This window comes from Equus quagga, chromosome 7 (assembly GCF_021613505.1).
Source record: "Equus quagga isolate Etosha38 chromosome 7, UCLA_HA_Equagga_1.0, whole genome shotgun sequence".
NCBI lineage: Eukaryota > Metazoa > Chordata > Mammalia > Perissodactyla > Equidae > Equus > Equus quagga.
In genome coordinates, this window is record NC_060273.1 from 40,131,466 (window position 1) to 40,150,015 (window position 18,550).

General features: G+C 60.4%; 2 protein-coding genes across 6 annotated transcripts in view; one reads left to right on the top strand and one right to left on the bottom strand.

Annotated features, from left to right (window-relative positions):
• STX1A (syntaxin 1A) lies at positions 1-16,323 on the bottom strand. 4 transcript variants are annotated; one of them, XM_046667504.1, is made up of 10 exons: positions 16,268-16,323; positions 8,499-8,576; positions 8,053-8,152; positions 5,342-5,416; positions 4,532-4,605; positions 4,336-4,444; positions 4,175-4,248; positions 3,302-3,439; positions 1,702-1,812; positions 1-1,386 (listed from the first exon to the last, which is right to left on the bottom strand). In XM_046667504.1, exons 1-10 carry the CDS (start codon positions 16,295-16,297, stop codon positions 1,309-1,311), a joined length of 867 nt encoding a protein of 288 aa, XP_046523460.1. In that variant the 5' UTR covers positions 16,298-16,323; the 3' UTR covers positions 1-1,308. The 4 variants fall into 4 exon arrangements, 2 of the variants coding, with proteins under 2 accessions (XP_046523460.1, XP_046523462.1); XR_006889451.1 differs by having other exon boundaries at positions 1,350-1,386; positions 1,702-1,895; XR_006889452.1 differs by lacking the exon at positions 1-1,386 and having other exon boundaries at positions 1,774-1,895; positions 2,476-3,439.
• LOC124242450 (bicaudal D-related protein homolog) overlaps positions 1,393-18,550 on the top strand; it is a 25,192-nt gene continuing 8,034 nt past the window's right edge. For both annotated transcript variants that reach the window (XM_046667507.1, XM_046667508.1), the window contains exons 1-2: positions 1,393-1,475; positions 18,283-18,391. The gene's annotated coding sequence lies outside the window, so the exon portion shown is untranslated. The remainder of the gene's footprint in view (positions 1,476-18,282; positions 18,392-18,550) is intronic.

Below are 18,550 nucleotides of genomic sequence, written 5' to 3' on the forward strand. Positions count from 1 at the left end.
TAAAAACTTCACAAAATGGGCAGCTGGTTGTACCAAGACCTTTGGTGGAGGGGTGAAGGAAGGGGTAAGTCGCTGTTAAAGAAGGCAACACGGACAGTGGTCACAGTCACTGGGCAGGAGCAAAGCTGAGGGAAGGTGGGGCACAGACGTGGCCCGTCCCCTATGGCATGCACTTGCATGCACACTCCCTGCCTGCCAACGAGGAAGAGGGGTCTTGGGGTGGGGGCACATCTCCAACTTGCAAAGCCCCAAGATGGGGAGACTGGAGGTACCCCTCCTGGCTGGCTGCTGAATACTGCATCCGAGACACCTGACACCCATGTGGCACATCAACGGGGGACAGCAAGCGCAGGACGTGATTGCAGGCCTGAAGTGACACTGACTTTCCAGAGCACAAGAGAGCAGGGATCACTGTCCCAAACATGCAACACAATGGCTTCAGGACCTGACTAAGGCCTGCTGGGGAGTGGCTGGCCCAGGCTGTGGGCTTCAGCCAGGGCAGAGGCCTGACTGGGGCACCAGCCAGCCTCTCCCAGAATGTTACCTGGAGTCAGGCGTAGCCCAGAGGGGTTGCTCCTGGTGCTGTGGGAATGTCAGGCTGAGGCATCCACAGACCTGTCGGACTCTGCCCCTAGGCAGGGGGTAGGAGCCCCAGGTGAAGGCGGGGGGCGGGGATCCTGGTCTTGACACTGCCAGAAGCCACCTGGCCACGGCACCCTGAGCCTCCCTGGCAGTGATTGGCTGTTAGAGGCTTAGAGCTGGGCTGTCTCTCAGGGCCACCCCTCCCCTAACCTGAAAAGCAGCACCATGTGGCCAGCTGGTCCCCACCCCTCAGGGGGCATGGCTTAGGGGGACAGCTGGAGAGGACAGGATGGGGCAGATGGGTTGGTCAGGAGGAGGTAAGGTTGGGGTCCAGAGAGGGCCTTGATCCCAGGAGAGGGGGGACCCCAGGCCAGAGTGGGATGATTGGGATTGTGGCAGGGGAAGGGGCCCATGGCTACCCTGGGCGGCCCTGCCTGGTAAGCGTGAGACAGCCTGGGCCAGGGCCTGAGTCTGTCCCTTGCTGACCCATCGCCACCCCGCTGGCTGTTTCCAGCCTGGCTCCCCTCTGCCTCTTCTGTACAGACGCGCACTGTTACAAAGATCATGCACATGACGGCTCAGGGCAGGGTGGGTACGGAGGGCCCTGTGGCAGAAAAAGGAGCAGGATGGAGTAGGAAGGACGGAGCTCCAAGCCACAAGGCGGCAGCAGCCAGGGGGCCTCCTCCAGGTGGACCATCCAGAGTGGAGTGGCAGGTGGGGTGCTCTCTATCCGAAAATGCCTCCAAAGGTGGAAGCAATGACAATGCCCAGGACCACACAGCAGATGATGATCATGATCTTCTTCTGTACCAGGGAGGCAGGAAGAACAGCTTCAGACAGTGCCTGGGAGGCTGAGCGCTCTGGGCAGAGCTTTGGGGCGTGTGGCACAAAAGGTGAGTGAAGGGGCTTGGGGCCACTGGGGAGGGGGCTATGATGAGGGGTGAAGGCTGGAGAGTCTGGGGGATTGAACTGGGGGGAAGGTGATGGCCAGAACGTGTCTGGGCAGGTGTTACAATGGGGTGCCAAAGGCCTGAGAGTCGGGTGAAGGATTTGTGATGGTCTGGGGGCTCTAATGGGTGCATGCGGGACGGAGGCTGAGGCAGAGTTGGGACCACTGACCCGGCGTGCCTTGCTCTGGTACTTGACGGCCTTCTTGGTGTCAGACACAGCCCTCTCCACATAGTCCACCGAATGCTCCACGTTGTACTCGATCCTGTCAATCATCTCCCCCTGCAGGGCGGGGGGTACTGGAGCTCCAGAGGGCCCCCCTCAGGGTCGGGAGGGGGCTCAGGGCAGGACATCGGGAAAGCACCCTGAGGTTAGGAGAGAAAAGTGGGGTGGTGAAGAGGATAGGGTCCAGTGTCTCCCTGTGCCCCTCTGGCCAGGCACCCTGGGGAGCTCCCGCCTCTCCCCGCAGAGCAGCCATCATGGGGAGGGAACTGGCCATGCAGTCTCAGCCAAGGGTGTGGGGACCATGCAGAGAACTCAGCTGGAGCCCTGACCCCAGTGCCTGGAGCCTGACAAAGGACAGCATCAGGCAGAGGAAGGCAGGGGCAGGTGAGCTGGTGTCTGGCTATAGCTCACAAGGTGACCACAGTGAGCCCCACCACACTGTTGGGCCCAGCAGTCTGGTCCCATGCTGCCCCCAAAGGCCACTCCAACCTTGATGCTGCCCCACAGGACTCTCAGCAGTGGCGTGCCCACTCTCTCTCCAAGTCCCAAGTCCCCCGCCCTACTGGTGTCCACATCACCAAGCGCTCTCACCCGGTGGCGGCAGGAGCCTCCTTGGGGCCTCCCTGCTTCCTAACTTGGGTGACACCACTTCCACACTTAAGACCCTGTGGTCTAGAAGAGAAGCCAGACACCCAGCACCACCCACAAGGCCCTGCCTACCTCATCTCCAACTACGCCTGTGTTCCAGCTGCATGGACCCCCTTTCTGCTCCTCAAATATGTCAGGCTCTTGCCAGTTTCAGGACCGTGGGGTTGCTGGTCCCTCTGCCCAGGCCAGCTCTTCACTCTTCCCCCGAGAAGTCTTCAGAGCCCAAAGGCCACCTCCTCAGAGAGGATTTCCCTGACCACCCTGTCCAAAACGGCCACCGCAGGGACTCTATCATAGTGTCACTCCCAATGTGGCCCTTGGACTAGTAGCATGGGCATCCCCCTTGAGCTTGTTAGAAATGTCAATGCAAGGGCCCCCACCCTGAACTACTGACCTCTGGGAACTGGGGCCAGGAAGCTCACAAGCCCTCCAAGTGATTCTCAGGCACTTTCGAGTTTGAGAACCACTGCTCTATCACATAGCCTCCTAACATTCCTGAGCACCTGGCACAACTGGAGAATATTCCATTTATTTACTTATGCTGCCCTTTCGCCCAACAGACGACAGCTCCAGGAAGTGGGCCCTCAGCTGTCCTGGTCACTGCTCTGCCTGACAGGGCCCACATGACAAACAGCTAGTGAAGAAGACAGGACAAGGCTGGGTGTAGGTGGCCAGGGCCATGCAGAGCCATGCAGCGCCTGGGGCCTGGTGGCCGAGCCATGCAGAGAGGGTCCTTCAGGTGGCAGGGCTCTGGAGGCAGTTTCAACAGCGGGGGCTTAGTTACCTGAAGACTTGGTCCCTCCCGGGCAGGGCAGCATGTCAGGCAGAAAGGGTGGGGTCATTGCAGCCCTGGGTGCTGCTGGGGGCTGGGGCGGAGGGCAGTGGACCCAGGCCTCACCTGGCTCTCCACGAGCATGGCCATGTCCCTGAACATGTCGTGCAGCTCACGGATGCTGTTCTCCAGCTTGATGATCTCACTGTGCCGGGTCTCAATCTCGCTCAGGGCCTGCTTCGAGATGCTGGAGTCCATGATGATCTAGGAGGTAGGAGCAGGGGGCTGGGACCCAGGGGCCTGCTTAAGGGGGACCAGGATAGCAGGATGCCAAGGGTGAAGGCACCTGGGATGGGCAGGGCTTGAGCAAAGTGTTCTGGAAGCAGGACTGAGGCTTCCCCCAACTTCCTGCTTGGCCCTTACTTGCCATTACCTAATTTCTCTGAGACCCGATTTGCTGTCTGCACTATGGGGTTAACAACACTCCCCCTGTGCTTGCACGGAGTCCCTGCTAAGTGTGAGTGCTCACCACCAGCCTTGTACAGACCCGGAGTGGACTGCCCCAAGGACCCAGGCTTGAACCACGTTCCTCCCACTGATTGTAACTGCCCTCCCCTCTCTCTTCCTGGGACCCACATCCCCTAGCTGCCTCCCACCCTGTGTGCCACCTCCTTCACAAGGCCCCCCTGCTCAAGCGTCACCTGAATGTAGAGATGGCTAAGGGCACCGAGTCCTCTGGGACGAGTAAAAGGCCCTGAGAATGGGGGAAGGGGTAGCAAGGAAGTGGGAGGAGCCAGGAGACGGGTCTTAATTCCACCTTTGCCACTAACACTTAGGTGACCTCAGCCTGGTCCCTTCCCCTCTCTGGGACTCACCCTTCTTTAAAACCTGTCTCACCAGGTGGCTGTGTCAAAATACTGCCCAGACCCAGCACTTTGCACACACACCAGGGGTCCTGGTGGGCGGGGTCCCAGTGGGAGGGTTGGGGTCCACACTCACCCCAGAAGCAAAGATGGCCGGGTTCCCACTCTCCAACATGTCCTCCAACTCCTCACTGGTTGTAGTCCGGCCAGCTGCGAGCAGGGGTCACACTGAGTCCCACCTCCCCAGGAGCACAGCAACGGCCGGCCCCTCAGCCCGGCCCCACCCGCTCAGCTTACTGATCTCCAGCTGCCTCTGGATGCGGCCCTTGCAGCGCTCACGGTAGTCAGACTGCGTTGCGTTGTACTCGGACATGACCTCCACAAACTTCCGGGACAGCGTGGAGTGCTGGGGGTCCGGGAGGGGGGGGGGGGCATGGGTCAGGCCCCGCTCCAGAGCCTCAGGCCCCTGCCCACCCCAGAGTCTGGCCTGCACCTGTGTCTTCCGGATCCTCAGGTCCGCCGAGGAGCGATTCAGGCCTTCCTCCTGCTCGATGCTCTGCTCGATGCCTGGGGGACAGATGGCTGCTAAGCCACAATCTGCCCCCATTCACCACTGCCCCCGACCCACACCCCCCAGATCTGGCTCAGGACTGCCCCTGGGGGTCTTGTGTGGTCTGTCAGTGGGGCCACATCGGAAACAGAGGAAGAGAGGGCACCAGGCACTGATGGAGAAGGCTCTTCCCAGTGTGAGGCATGTGCAAGTGTGTGCATAAATGCACACCCACTTGTGAGGCCTCGGGTACGTACAACGCTGTGTGTGTGAGCGCTTCTGTGCTGGGCCTGGTGGCTCAGGCCCACCCTGTCTCTCTCCTGCTCAGGGAGGCTCTGCACCCAACCAGGGGCCATGCCCAGAGTGGGGAGGGCCAGGTGTCCCCAGCCTGCAGGGCACGGGCCCGTAGGCCCGTGCGTTGGCAGGGCCTGTATGTCTGTGCTCACACAAGCACACGGGGGCTTCTGAGTGGGCCAGGCAGTGCTGGCCACTCCTTTAACCCTATTTAGCTGAATGGGGGCACAGCCCAGAGTGGAGCATGCTCTCGATGAAGCTTCAGGCATCTGTCCGAGGCCCAGCCCAGAGCCTGGCACAAATGGGCCTTGCCAGGTAGCTGTTGAGTGGATGGCACCCTCATGAAGGAAAGCAAGGCCCAGAGTACCCCCTCAGAGTTAGTGAAAGCCCAGGGCTGTGTGGGGGAGGCAGGCCTGGGGTGCCGCCCACCCCCAGACAAGGCCCAGAGCCCAGACTCACCCTTGAGCTTGGAGCGCACTTTGTTCGCTGTCTTCTTTATGTCGGACATGAGCTCCTCCAGCTCCTCCTTCGTCTCTGGGAAGGGAGAAGGAGTGAGGGGAGGCACCCTGGGTTCCTCACACCTGATGTTCAGGCTCAGGCTGATGGGGACTCTGGGCAGACCCTGAGTCCTGGGTCTCCCCTCTTTCCCTGGTTGAGGCTCTGCCTGCCCCTACAACCCAGGGCCAGGGCCACAACAGCTGTAGCCTCACCCCCTCTCTCATGCTGCCTTCCAAGGAGCCTCCCTTCCTCCTTCACTGGCTCCCCCGCCCCCTGCAGATAACAGATGGGTCTAAATTTAAGGCAGAAATAATTGTGGAGCAGCTGGTGATGCTGGAGTTGGCTCTGGGGAACAGTTACTTGATACTTGGTTGAGGCAAGGTGGGGGGTGTGGGCTCACCTAGCATTACCTGGTGGCTCAGGGGGGTAAGCATCCAGCCAACAGGCTGCAGGGGCCAGAGGCGTGGAAGCCAGCCCCTCTGTCAAGCACCCTGGGTGGGGCAACCATTGCTCTCCTCACAAAGCCCCCTCCATAGGTGCTGACGAGTAGAGGCCAACTGTTGAGTGCCCAGTGGGGACAGGAGGCACCTGGCCTGGGTGGGAGCTGATGGAGAAGAGCTTCAAATAGGCAGGCCCCCTGGGGCATAGTCGGCTCTGGACGTAGCAGGGAGCTGGGTGTATGAGGGTGAAGTTGGGGGAGGGCAGTGGCATGGTGTTGCTGGCCTTTGTGCCAACTGGAACCATCTCCCTGAAGCTGGCAGAGGCCATGGGGGTGCCGAGCTTGCCCTACTCCTTGTGAGGGGTTGACTGGCAAAGTGGTGCAAGATGGCTGCTTCCTTCTGGGGTGCTGGGGGGAGTAATGGGCCCCAGTAGCGCTCCAGCCTCAGGGCAGCCCCCGGATTGAGCTCCTGGCTGCAACCTTTCTCATCCTCCTTCTGCTTGCCTCTGGGCTGGGGCTTCTCCTCTAGGGGATTGGGGAGAGACACTGACAGTGGCCGATCAGGTGGGTGCCACGTCCCAAGTGGAATGTGAGAGCAGCGAGGGGCTTCAAGGTGCGGAGGAGGGCTCCTGATTTGTATGAACAAAGGAAAACTTGGTTACCAGCTGCTCTGACGTCTCAGCCTCTTTTGCTCAGACCCAAAATAGCCCAGCCCGGATGGCAGCCCCCAGAGGAGCAGAGCAAGTCTCGGCCCAGGAAGGCCCCCCACTCCCTGCCATCTCTTCTTGTGACTCCTTGTTACCTCTGCTCTGCCTCTGTGCTAGAACCCTTCAAGGGGAGCCTCTCCCCTTGGGAAGTGCCCTTAGCCCACATCACCGACAGCTGGGTCCTGACTGCTCAGCTCATGGGTGGTGATTCTGAACTGGTGGCGACTGACATTGTATGACACAGGGAGAAGTGAGTGTTGAAGGTGGCACAAGGGAGCTGAGGTGGGGAGCTGAGCAGCTCCATTGCCGCACGGCCACCTGTCTGCCAGCAGGTGAGAGGCCAACTCGGCAGCTCTTTACAGTACTCTGTTCACACAGGCAGCGCCCCCTGACCAGGAGCCACCCACCCACTGCCCCCAGACAGATCTCTGGGGAGAGGGGAGCATGATGGCTGCCCTAGACGTGTGCGCTGCTTTGGGTTGTCCCTCTTCCCTTCCCACCCCTTCCTGGGACAGTCTCCTGGCTCCCAGCGCACTCATTTTGCCTTCCAAAGGCCTGGCACTTGGTTTGGTTGGTTTGGCACTGGCCTCGGGTTCAAGTGCACCTTGGGGCTGTGGAAAGATTTCCTCTGGGTGCTTGAGGATGCCACTGTGCCTGGGGTGAGGGAGGAAGTGCTGGAAATGAGCCTGACGTCAAGCCCTGGGCACCTCCCCTTGACCACAAGAGCAGCCAGGGCAGGAACTCGCCCCGGGCTTTCCCACCAGGTGCAGGCTGCACCCTCCATGAAAGCTGGAGAAGTGAGAGAGGAGGCAAGCAGGCCCATCACTGCCCCTGGGGCTGAGGGGGCACCCCCTTGAGAGGAGGGGATGTGGGGCCTGCGTGCTGCCAGCCCGGCACATAATCGTGTAGTAATCAGCACCTCACCAGGAACTCTGACAGCCGGGTTGGGGACCCGTCTGGGAACAGAGTGGAATGCGGACACATGCGGGCTCCCTGTGTGCGGGGAGAGAGGTGACCTCCTGGAGCCCTGAGAATGCCCAGCTCCGGGGTACCGGTGGCCAGGTGCCAGGGCTGCCAGCTCTTTCTGGAAGCTCTGCCTGTTTGGCTGGCCTGCCCTCCCACAGCGCTGACGCCTGAGCTGCCATCTGCTCCCCAGGGAGGCAGGGAAAGGGAGGGGCTGGGCTGAGAGGTCTCCTATTGATCCGAGGCAGCTCCCTCCCTCCTTCCCTCCCTCCCAACATCCTAGGGCTGCAGCCAGCAGCTGCCTTAGAAAAAGGCCAGCTTACCTGGGGGGCAGGGCTGGCTGCCTGACCCCACCCCTCCCACCATGCAAGTCTTTGCGTGAGGCCCTGGGTCCAGCAGGGATACTGGGCACTGACCCCCAAGCCCAGGCCTGGGACAGCTATTTCCTGAGGTTTCTTAGGGAGCCCTCCCCAACCTGGCCAGGCCCAGGTGCACCTCCCCAGCAGCAGACCTTCCTGGAGGCCTGTGGGGCCTGAAACCCGGCCCCACACCTACACACTCACTCTCATCAGGGTTGGGGGAGGCCAGGATGGCGCTGTGCTTCCGCTTCACCTCCTCCACATTCTCAGAGATCTTGTCAATGAAGCCGCGGATCTCCTCCACCTGTGGACCAAGGCCAGGTGGCCAGGAGGAGAAAATCCAGGGAGGGGTTTCTTGGGCTCAGGGCTCGCTCAGAACGGGGTTGGAGGTCAGGGCTCAGGGAGAGACTGGGCTAGGCTTCAGGTCGGGGGGGCAGGGGGCGTGAGGTGAGGCTGGCTGCTTCTAGTATCCTGGACCAGGGTGGGGAGAAGCAGGCAGTTCTAATCCCAAACTTGACTCCCCTCTGAGCTTCAGTCTATTTACCCTCAAAACGGGTTCATTAACTGGTGCCTCTGGGCTGCTGAGCCTGGCACAGGTGTGTAACAGCCCTACCAGTGTCCAGGGAGAGGCGGGGTGTGCTGGCTCCCACCTGTTCAAAGAACTCATCCATGAAGCGGTCTCGGTCCACAGTGACAGTGACATCGTCATCATCATCGCTGTCCTTGGCCTGCACAGGGGTGTGCACACATGAGCAGGACCTGTGGTGGGACCACTGGGTCCTGCTGGACTGGGATCCCAAACTGTCCAGCATCCATATATAGGAGGCTCGCAGGCTGCAGCTCCAGGGCCCCAGCCACCCGTCCGACCTCTTGGTGGGACAAGGCCTGGCTGTGCCCTCAGCGCAATCACAGAGAGGCCTTGCCTATCAAGTGGGTGACAGGACCAGGTCTCCATCTCCAGGCCAGGCCTCCTTCCCCTGCTCAGCTCCTGCCCCTTCCCACAGGACACGTGTCCTCCCAGCACACCCCACACCCTCGGTCAAGCAAACCTCAGGGCTTGGTGCCTCCGCCAGTGGCCCCAACTCACAAACTTGGCCTGAGATAGGCTTCCTGGCAGCCAGCGTTCTCTACTCTCCTGGCCCGATGGTTTTAATTAAGATGGGGCCTTGAGTTCCCAAACTCCCTTCCAGGGAGGGCCCTGGAGGGGGAGGCTGGGGGCTGTCCAGCCTGGGTACCACCATCTCCCTCCCAAAAGGTTGGATGGCTCAGACACGGGCCGTGAGAGACACCGCCCTAGGGGCTCTGTGAGGTGCTGGCCTTGCCACTCAGCCCTCTTGGGGATCCGCTCTCCTTGTCAGTCCTGACACTGGACTTTGATCCTCTTTCCTTCCGGGCCCAGAGAGGCCAGTCATGTTGTCACCTGGCTGGCGGCCTGCCTTGGGCCTCAGGTGCAGGTGCAGGCCCCACCCCGCTGACCCAGGCACTGGCCCAGGAGCAGCTGTACAAAAGCCAGCCCATCGTGGGGTGGCATAATTACACCTCTGCCTTCCCTGCATGCTGGCCATGCTCATTACTGTCTGCCTAATACACCTGGAGTCGCCAGGGTCAGCCCACTCTGGTGGCAAGACCAAGGGTCCTCTCCACAGTCATGGCAAGGACATCCAGGGCAAGACCATCACCCCTTGGACTGGGGTTCTCGGGCTTGGTCACACCTCATATCTCAGTGCCCCACAAGAGGTGGTGCCAGCTGGCTCGGCACTGGCCCTCACCTCGCTACTCTCTCACATCAGAGCCAAGGATAGGAGCAGGCCAAGGTCAAGGGGGTGGGGAAGCTGAGGGACCCGGCAGGCTGGGCCTCACGAGTGTGCTGGGGAAGGGCCGGTTCTGGGCCAGCAGATACTGACTGGCCGAGGGACTTCCCCCTGGGTCTGTTTTCTCCTCTGTGAAATGGGCACAGTGATGCCTGGCTGCAGAGGGGGAGGCTGGAAAAAGGTAGACACACAGCATGTTCCGAAGGCGGTGCCCCTGGGCTCTGGGGTCCTACTACCCCACCAAAGTGGGGACCAACCAAGAGAGGGGGTTGCTTGGAGTTTTATGTAGGTGGCTTGGGGGGGGCCTCTCATCAAGAGCTCACACCTCCTCCCCCAGCAGCTAAAATAACTCCTCGCTCCCACAAGTGCCTGTGGCTGCTACCAGGTGGCCTCCCTCCCCCCACCAAGCCCACCCATAGAAGCAGAGCATCTAGGAGCCATTTCCACCCTTTTAAGCCACTTTTAGGCCAGGCCCAGGAGCTGAGCCAGAGTGCAGCCTGGAGGAGCCCGGTTCCCCCTCCTGGGCAGCCTGCCAGGTTGGGAGGTGGCCCCAGGAGCTCCTGCCGTTCAGCGCCCTGCCCTCTCTGGCCTTCTGTGCCCAGAGAAGGGCAGGGGTGGATGAGAAGGCGTGGAAGGAGAATTTTCCTGCTCCCTTCCCAGAAAGAGTAATGACAGCTAGGGCCAAAGACAAGCCACCTGAGTTCTCAGAGACGAGAGTCACTGCCACAGACCTGTGGGAGGCCTCTGTGGCCTCAGCCTGCCCATCTGTGAAATGGGGACCTATCTTGTCCAGGCATCCAGCTCTGACCTGCTACCTCCACAACCTCCTCAGAGGACTGAAGGCTGGACTTGAGGGTGGCAGGAGAGATGCCCACACCCTCCTCCCGGCTCTCCACCTAAGAGGGTAGAGCTGAGAAAGGGAGACCTGAGGCCTGGGTTGGACTGGGGCGCGCAGCTGGGCGCTCACCCTGGAAGTGGCATTCAGACTGGCCCCAAAGCCAGCTGGAGGGTCCAGGGCCTACCCTCACAGCTGTGGTCAAACCAGCCGTGGCTCCAAGCAAGCCCTTGAGGGGATGCTGCAGGGGACCCTTTCCTCCCCAGTCCTACGGCTTCTTCCGCCCCAGGACTTCTCACCCAGCCCTCCTCTTCACCTCACTGCCCCACCCCACCTACAACGATCTCCCGTCCCCTACAATCCACTGGCTGTCCTGCTTTCCCCACACAGTTCCCTCTGATTGGAATGTGATTCCACGAGGCTGACATTCCCCACATCTGTAGATGCCACCTCCTCCCAGAAGCCTTCCTCAGGTCCCCTGGGTCAGTATCTTGCTCCTCTGGCTCCCCTCACTCTATTCACATCCCTGCTGGAGCCAAAGTCACAGACTCTCGGGCTCTAAAGGACCTGAAAAGTCACCCTGGCCGCAGCTTCCAGCCTTAACTTGCATGCTTCCTGTGATGGAGAGCTCACTAGCTTTCCCAGGTGGCTCTGCCTATCTGAGCCAGCCGCAATTGTCAGAAAGTCCTTCCCTTTCCTGCGGCTTGTCCCCAGACCATAAAGAACCTGTTGGTGCCCTCTCCCTGGGCTGGCCCTGCCAGAGGTCTGAAGCAGCATCCACACCCTCCCTAGGTTTTTCTTCTTAAGTTGACCATTCCCTCCCCTTCAGATCCTTCCCAGGGGCTCCAAATTATAGCCTCTGCCCCAGACTTGTTCCACTCGGCCTCTGTCTTCTCCTGCAGTACAGGGATACAAACTGAATCTGCCTGCTGATTGTGGTCTGAGCAGTGCCAAAGAGCTGACCCATCCCCTCCCACTTTCCACATGGTCTACCTCTGTTAATGCAGCCAGAGATCACCTAAGTGAACATACAGCACTTCCTAACAAGGAAAGCCCCAAGCTCTTCCCCACCACTGTCTACTCAGCTGGATTTGGGGCTCAACTGAAGGTCCTTTTTCCTGTTTCATTTCTTCATTTGTTCTGATCCTTGTTCCAGTTTGTGAGAATCTGATGGCTTGTGACTCTGTTGCCCCCGGCAACTTCATCCACATCTAAGCCAGAGCCCTGTGGCACCTTTCTAGAGGTGTCCTCCAGATTAACTCAGACCCCACTGGACACTCAGTTATCACTGGACACTGAATAAATGACAAGGATGTAGGATGTCAGCTCCCACCTCTCCTGCCCCCAACCCAGACACACTTCTGACCAAAAAAAGAACTAGGACCAGGCTGGCATGCCGTCTTCCTAGTGTCCTGCGCTAGCCAGGGTGGTCATCATGCACAAGGTGGGCACCCAGATTTTTGCTGAATGATCAGGGCCCCAGCGCCCTTGGGAGTCTGCCAACCCTCTCCGAGTGGCAGTCACAGCTCCGGAGACAGGGCTGGGCTGGAGGTGGGGACTTGGGCAGCACCGGCAGGGAGGTAGCAGCTGGAGCTGTGGGGCAGGCACAAGCTCGAAGGTTCACACATCTTCCGGACGAAGCCACCGAGACATCATATGGGCACCTTGCCTGCCACCCGGCCAAAGTGGCTCCACCTCTTTCTCCTGAGCCCCCTCCCCTGAACCCCCCTTCCCAAGGGCCCCACAAGGCAGAAACTGGGGGACATATGCAATCAGGAATGAAGGGGGGGGGAGTGCTGCCCCCACCAGGCGACCTTCAGGAAGAGAACACCACCAGGCAGAGAGCCTCTGGTGGAGGCCCAGCAGCCCTGGTGGTCTCTCCTGGCAGAGGCTCCAGGATTCCAGGATACCCTGGGGGGCGGGGGCAGGGGCCGGTGGGGAGCAGGCAGCCTCCAGGCCGGTCCCAGGGGAGGGGCCGGCTGGCAGCTGCCGGCAGGGTTGATTCACTCCTGCTAAGCAGGAGTTGCTGTTGTCTGCTTTCAGGCCTACTTTTCCCCTTCATCTTTTTAATGACTAATCAGAGTCACATCACTAGAGCAGAGCTGAGTCAGGGGTGTGTGAGAGGCCAAGCTGGGTCTCCAGGGACGAGGGCTCTCCATCCCGCTCCCTTCACCCTCCCCCCATCCTGTGTACTCCCTCCTCCACTAGGTCCTTGCTTACAGCAGGGTCTGCCCCTTAGCAGGGCCCCAGAGGAGGTTGGGAGGCAGCTTTAGGCCATGGAAAGGGACTGGGCTCTGTTCCCAGGGGCTGTGTGACCTTGGATAACTCCCTAGCCCTTTCTCGACCTTAGTTTCCCAATTTGTAAGATAGGAGGTTGGACCAGATAGTTCCTGCAGGCCCTTCCAGCTGCACCCCAGATGAAAATACGCCCAAATCCATGGTTTCTTCTGGGGAACGCCAAGGATGTGGTGGGAGGGAAGGAGGCAGCCCCACCCTGGGCCTATTCTTCACCCGTTTGCTCTACTCTACAAGGCAGATCCTGCTGGCTCCATTGTACAGACGAAATGAGCAGAGGGAGGTTAAGGCACCAACCAGCCGGGTGTTGCCCCAGGACCCTGGTCTCTGCCCAGCAATGAGAGCTAAAGGGGAACTGGTGGGTGAAGCGGGACCTTGGGTTTCCCCATCCAGGCCTGCCTGGCCACTCCTGTGAGCGGGGCCCTGCTCTAGAGCGGGTGTCGGGACCACCCACCATTCTCTCTTGGTTGGGCATTCCCACTTCTCTGCTTTACTGGTCCTTTCTTTTGGACCCCCTTCCCACCCTCCTCCCATTCAAATCCAACTCCTCCTTCTGGGCCACCCCAAGTTCTCTTCTTCCAGGAAGGCCTCTTGCAGGGTCTGGCTGCCCCAACTCCCCCTCCTCTGTCTGTCCTCTGGCTCCTGCAGCAGGTTCCATGTGCCCCACATGGTCTAGCACGTAGATCAACACTGTTCTGGGCCAAGGGAGGGGTGTGCCAGCTCCAAGAAGTCCTCAGAAAGAAAACCAGGGAGGCCTCTGAACTCGGGAGAAGTGGCAGCTGCATCCAGGGTACCTGGGATGGAACGGCGTTGCCTGGGGACACCTTGCCCCAAAGTCTCCCAGCTATGTGAGTCTGGACCAGTCTGTGCCCCTTAGGCCTCCAGGGTGCCCTTCTGATCTCTGAGGGCTGCCTACAGCATTGAGGCCCCCACAGTGGCCCCCGAAGATCCCTTTATGCTCTGTCTGCACAACGGGAGGATGAGCCCCATGAGAGGTGGGGGCTGGAGAAGGCTGGAGGGCTGGAGAGCACGGAGGAAACGCGCCAGCTCCTTCCCCAAGTGTGACTTTTATAAATAAGCTCCCTTCCCTCCCTTCCAAATGTGGTGGCGTCGGGAGGGAAAGGAGGAGGAGGGGACGAGGGAGCGAGTGTTGGGGGTGGTACAAGTCACTGTCCCAAGCACCACCCCTGTCCAGCCCAGCCAGTACTGGCCTCTTAGTTCTGGGGATTCTGGTCTGAAAATTCTGACTCCTGGGGCGCCAGGTCTCCCCCAAATATGGAGTCAGAGACAGGAGACCTGTGAGCACTCCTCTTGCCCTGAGAAGCTGGGTTCTAGGTTTTCCTGCCTCCACTTCATAGATGGGAACCCAAGACCCAGAGGGCAGGAGCCTTGTGGGAATGGCAGCCCCCCAGACTAACCGTTCCACCCCAGCCGGGGTGGGCTCCTGCCAGCTCTTCCTTGAGGCGGCTAGAAACACCAGTGGGCAGGGCCACCCAGCAGTGAGTACAGCAGCCTGCAGGGGCTCCAAACGCCTGGTGTGGCGTCTGGAGAGGAAGCCTCAGTAGACTCAGAGAAGCAAGGCCTCACCGTCTAGGGGACCACCCTGGACCACCCTGTGTGTGTGTGTGTGCGCGCGCGTGTGTGTGTAGGGGGAAGGGGTCAGAGAGACACACACCAGAGCACGAGACCTAGGGTTAGCTCCCTACAACCCAAGTTCTGAGGATCCCCCAGTCGCAGGCAAGCCTAAGTCTGACCATCTTCATGACCAGGCAAAGCCTCTTTCTACCACCCCACTTGATCTACCAGACAAGTCAATTCTCTCTTGTGCCTCAGTTTCCCCTTCAGCAGAGGGGATGAAGGCTGATGAGCCAAAGGCCCTGTTAGATGTAAAGGACGGTGCTCGCCCAACCACATGGTGCCCACATGTACTCTCATCTGACCACCAGGCGCCCAAACATCAGCAGATGCACCACACAGCCATTCATCGCAACCTTCTTTCTGACTCACCCAAGGACAGGAAACTGAGGGCAGCCGCAAGGGCTGGCTGGTGAAGTGTTTAGACACCACATAAGACAAGAGGGACCAGCTTCTTCTCTCCAGGGGCTGGGCACTCAGCCAGGAATCACACAGGTCTGACAGGAGGGTGGGGGCTGGCAGCAGGGCAGGGGAAGATGGAGGCAGGAGAGCACAGTTCCCAGCTCCACGACGCCCAGCAGACAAGGCTGGATAATGGGGGAGACCCAGGCATGAACGCAGGGAGCCCCCGAGCAGAGTGGACAGCCAAGTGATCGAAAGGCCAAAGGACACTTGAAACTTTCCCTATGAGGGAACCAGGTCTCTGGCTCTAAGCTGGGCAGCAGGGGGAGGACTGGGGAGCCCAGAGTCTCCCCAGAGATTGGCAGGCAGGGTCTGCCAGCAGCGTGCTCTATCAGAAGGTCTGATGAGACTCAACCCCGTCTAGACCTCTGATGCCTCCTCCCTACAGCCAGGCTTCATCTCCTTCACTGCCCCCAACAGGCCCCCGGATAGCCATCCCTAAGGGCAGAGGTGTGAACATCCTGGTAAATGGCAGAGGCCAGGGGAAGGGGGCCCTGCTGATGAGGAGCAGGCTGCAAGGGTCTCCGTCAGGGCTGGGAGAAGGTGGGCTCTGACTCACAACCTTTGCGCATCCTCCTACCCCCCCAAAACCCCGCTCCTACAGCCACACCCCAGGGGCCTACCAAGGCACAGGTGGAAAAATAGGTTCAGGTAGGAATCAGACCAGGGAACCTCGGAAGGGTCTAGAAAGCCAGCCCGGACTGCCCAGAAGCCGGGAAGGTGGGCTGAGGGCAGGTCTGGACCTTTCAGGGACCCCGGCGGGCAGCAGATCCTGATCGCAGGCGGATGGGAAGCCACAGGTGATGCGAGCTACAGGTGACGGGAGGGGATGGGGGCGTCGGGGAGCCCCGGGAGACCACGCCCGTCGGAGGAGCGCGCCCCACCCGACCGCCCGCCGGGTTTCCGCAGCGCGCCCGCAGCGGGCTCTGGGCAGGGGACCGCCCCGGCCCCTTCCCACCGCGGTCCTGCCGGCTGTCGAGACCACAAGGGGGTACAGGAGGCTCAGTGATGAGGCACAGTGGGGGGACATAGACGGGACCTGCTCCGCGGGGCGAGGGAGAGGTCAGGCTCCTGTCCCGTCACCGATATCCGATGATACCCCTCCGACCCCCCAAAACACGGGGGCGCCGAAAAGTTTATCCAGGACCCCAGGCTCCAGCCTCCAGCCCGCGGGCCAACGGGCCCGAGCTCACGCGAGCCCGTGGCCCCGAGAGGGTCCGAGGGGCGGGACCCGGAGGGGGTCGGGGTCTCCGGCCCCGCACCGCTCCCTCCGGCGCGGCCGGGGCGCAGGGGCTGTAGCCCGCGGGGCCGCCGGAGCCCGGCGGGGAGAGCGGCGCGCGGGGCGCCGGCGGCGCGCGGTGACGCGCGGGCCCGGACTCACCGTGCGGAGCTCCTGGGTTCGGTCCTTCATGCTCCCGGGAGTGGCCGCGGCGCCGGCTGCAGCCTTATGAGCCCCGCATGCGCGGCGGCCGCCCCGCGGCTGCGCAGCGCCAGCCCGGCCCCGCCCCGGCCCCCGGGACCCCGGCCCAGCCCCCAGCCCGGCCCCGCCCAGCGTCGGCCGGTCCGGCTGGGCCCCAGCCTGGCACCTGGGGCTGGGAATCCGGCTCCCGGCCCCCATCCCCCACAGGGTCCCCTGCTGGGGTCGAAGCCTGGGACCTCGTCCCCCTGTGTTCTCGACGCGGGTTCTCTGCCTGCGATCGGGCCCCAGAGCACCTGCTCCCTGCCCTGCTTCAAGCTGCCCTCGACTCAGCCGCTCAGCATCCCTCGTTCTGGATCCTGGATCTTCACCCCCAGAGCCCCTCACATCCCTGGGTACTTGCTGGAGGTTGGACCCCGCCCCGCCTTGATTTTATTGCCTTGGAACTTCCAGCACCCCCCTCCAAAAACCTCCTCCCCAGTTCCAGCCTCGGAGCCCCTACCCTTACCACTTTCCCCCTCATCTCACCCCGACTCAGGCTCTGGGCCCTCTTCCCCAGGATTTCTCCGTTCACAGGTCTGCTGCTGGGTGACCACGCTTTTCGTTTAGTTTCCACTCCCAGAAGGATGTAGGAAACCTTCTGTCTTTGGGGAAGGGCGATCTGACTTATAGCCCTCACGTCCCTCTTTCCCTCATCTCAGCCCTAGGTCCCAGCCTCAGGCCTGAGATCCTACTTCCTATCTACAAGCTGGGGGCATCCCAATCAGAGGCCCAGCTCCCTCTGGCACTAATGGGAAAATCTTAGCAGTACCCTAGAGGGGTGGTGGGTGGGGGCTAGTCAGTAGCAGATGCTCCTTTTCTGGTCCCTGCCAGACTCTTGTTCAGATGGCAGCCACACACACCCAGCTGTTCCTTCTGTGTCCTGGCCCAGACCCTCTTGACCTCGAGCCAAGCGCTCCCCCTCCTTTTCCCCAGGGCTGCCAAGGTGTTGCTCTGGAGCTGGGCCAGCCCCCTGCTGCCCAGTGTGTCCGAGCCTGGCATTTCTCCCAGACTGTGGGCACAGGTTAGCTGGCTGGCAGGCAGGCTGGAGACACTGTCCCAGCCATCCCTCCTTTCTTGGAAAATCTGGCCCCGAGACTAGCTCAGATGTGGCCTGGCAGGAGAGACAGCCACACCCCTTCCAATTGTCCAGACCTCAACCTGAAGTGTCCCACAGAGCAAGTATTGGTGGTAGTCTGACAGATGCGAAACCGGGACTCACCTGCTAGGACTTGCCCGGGGTTACAGGGAACAGGTGGCAGGGAAGGTGCTGCCTAACTGTGTGCAGGCTGATTCAGTGGGGTGGGTCATGGGTACACCCCCAGAGCCCAGTGTCTGACCCTGTGGGGAGAGGGCAGGAAGGGGAAACACAGCTTCTGGTCTTAGAGAACCCCAATGTCATGCCAACCATCACTTACTGAGACGCATATTAAAGGGTAGCAGAAAAAATGAATAAAGAATGAGTGTGCGCCCTTCACCTTAAACTCTGCCTTTCTGATAATAGGTCTTACCCTCATTCAATCATTCGTCAAACATTTCCTGGGAAACCACGCTGTGGGGCCACTGTTTTGCATTCAAGATGCTCCTAGCATAGTGGGAGAGACAGACATGGTTTCAATATGTGAGGGATCCTGGAGGGCTTCCCAGAGGTGGCGTTCGAGGAGTGAGGTTGCATCAAGGAGTGGTACAGGCATTCTGGACAGGAGTGTTCCCAAAGACACTGGGGTGGGGGCGGGGGTGGGGGAGCATTTGGAGAAGGTCAGCAGCCTGCTGTGGCGCTCACGTGTGAGGGTAAGCATGGGTGAGAGATGAGGCCAGAGAGGGAGGCCTTGAATGTTAAACTTGATTACACAGACCAGGGGAGGCAATTGAGGGTCAGATTTTCATTCCTTTAATTAAAGAGTATTAATTGAGCATCTACTATGTGCTGACTGTTCTAGATGCTGGGGACGTGACGTGAAAACAAGACAGACAAAAGTCCTTGCCCTTATGGAGTACGCATTCTAGCAGAGGAAAGAGATGGTAAACAAATGAATAACATCTATAATGGTGAGAATATGCTATGGGGAAAATAAAGTAGGAAAGAATGGGTGGGGTTGCTGGGTTTAAGGGGGGATCCCAGCTTTAAATTCGAAGGTCAAGGAGGGCCTTGCTGAGAAGGTGGCATTGGAGTAAATATCTGAAGGAGGTGAGGGAGTGAGCCATGTA

Coding starts and splice junctions, on each gene's coding strand:
- STX1A (XM_046667504.1), bottom strand. CDS start 16,297: ATGAAGGACCGAACCCAGGAGCTCCGCACG. Junction 8,577..16,267: donor GAACCCAGGAGCTCCGCACG/GTGAGTCCGGGC, acceptor ACCCCTGTGCAG/GCCAAGGACAGCGATGATGA. Junction 3,440..4,174: donor CGGCCATCTTTGCTTCTGGG/GTGAGTGTGGAC, acceptor CCTACCTCCTAG/ATCATCATGGACTCCAGCAT.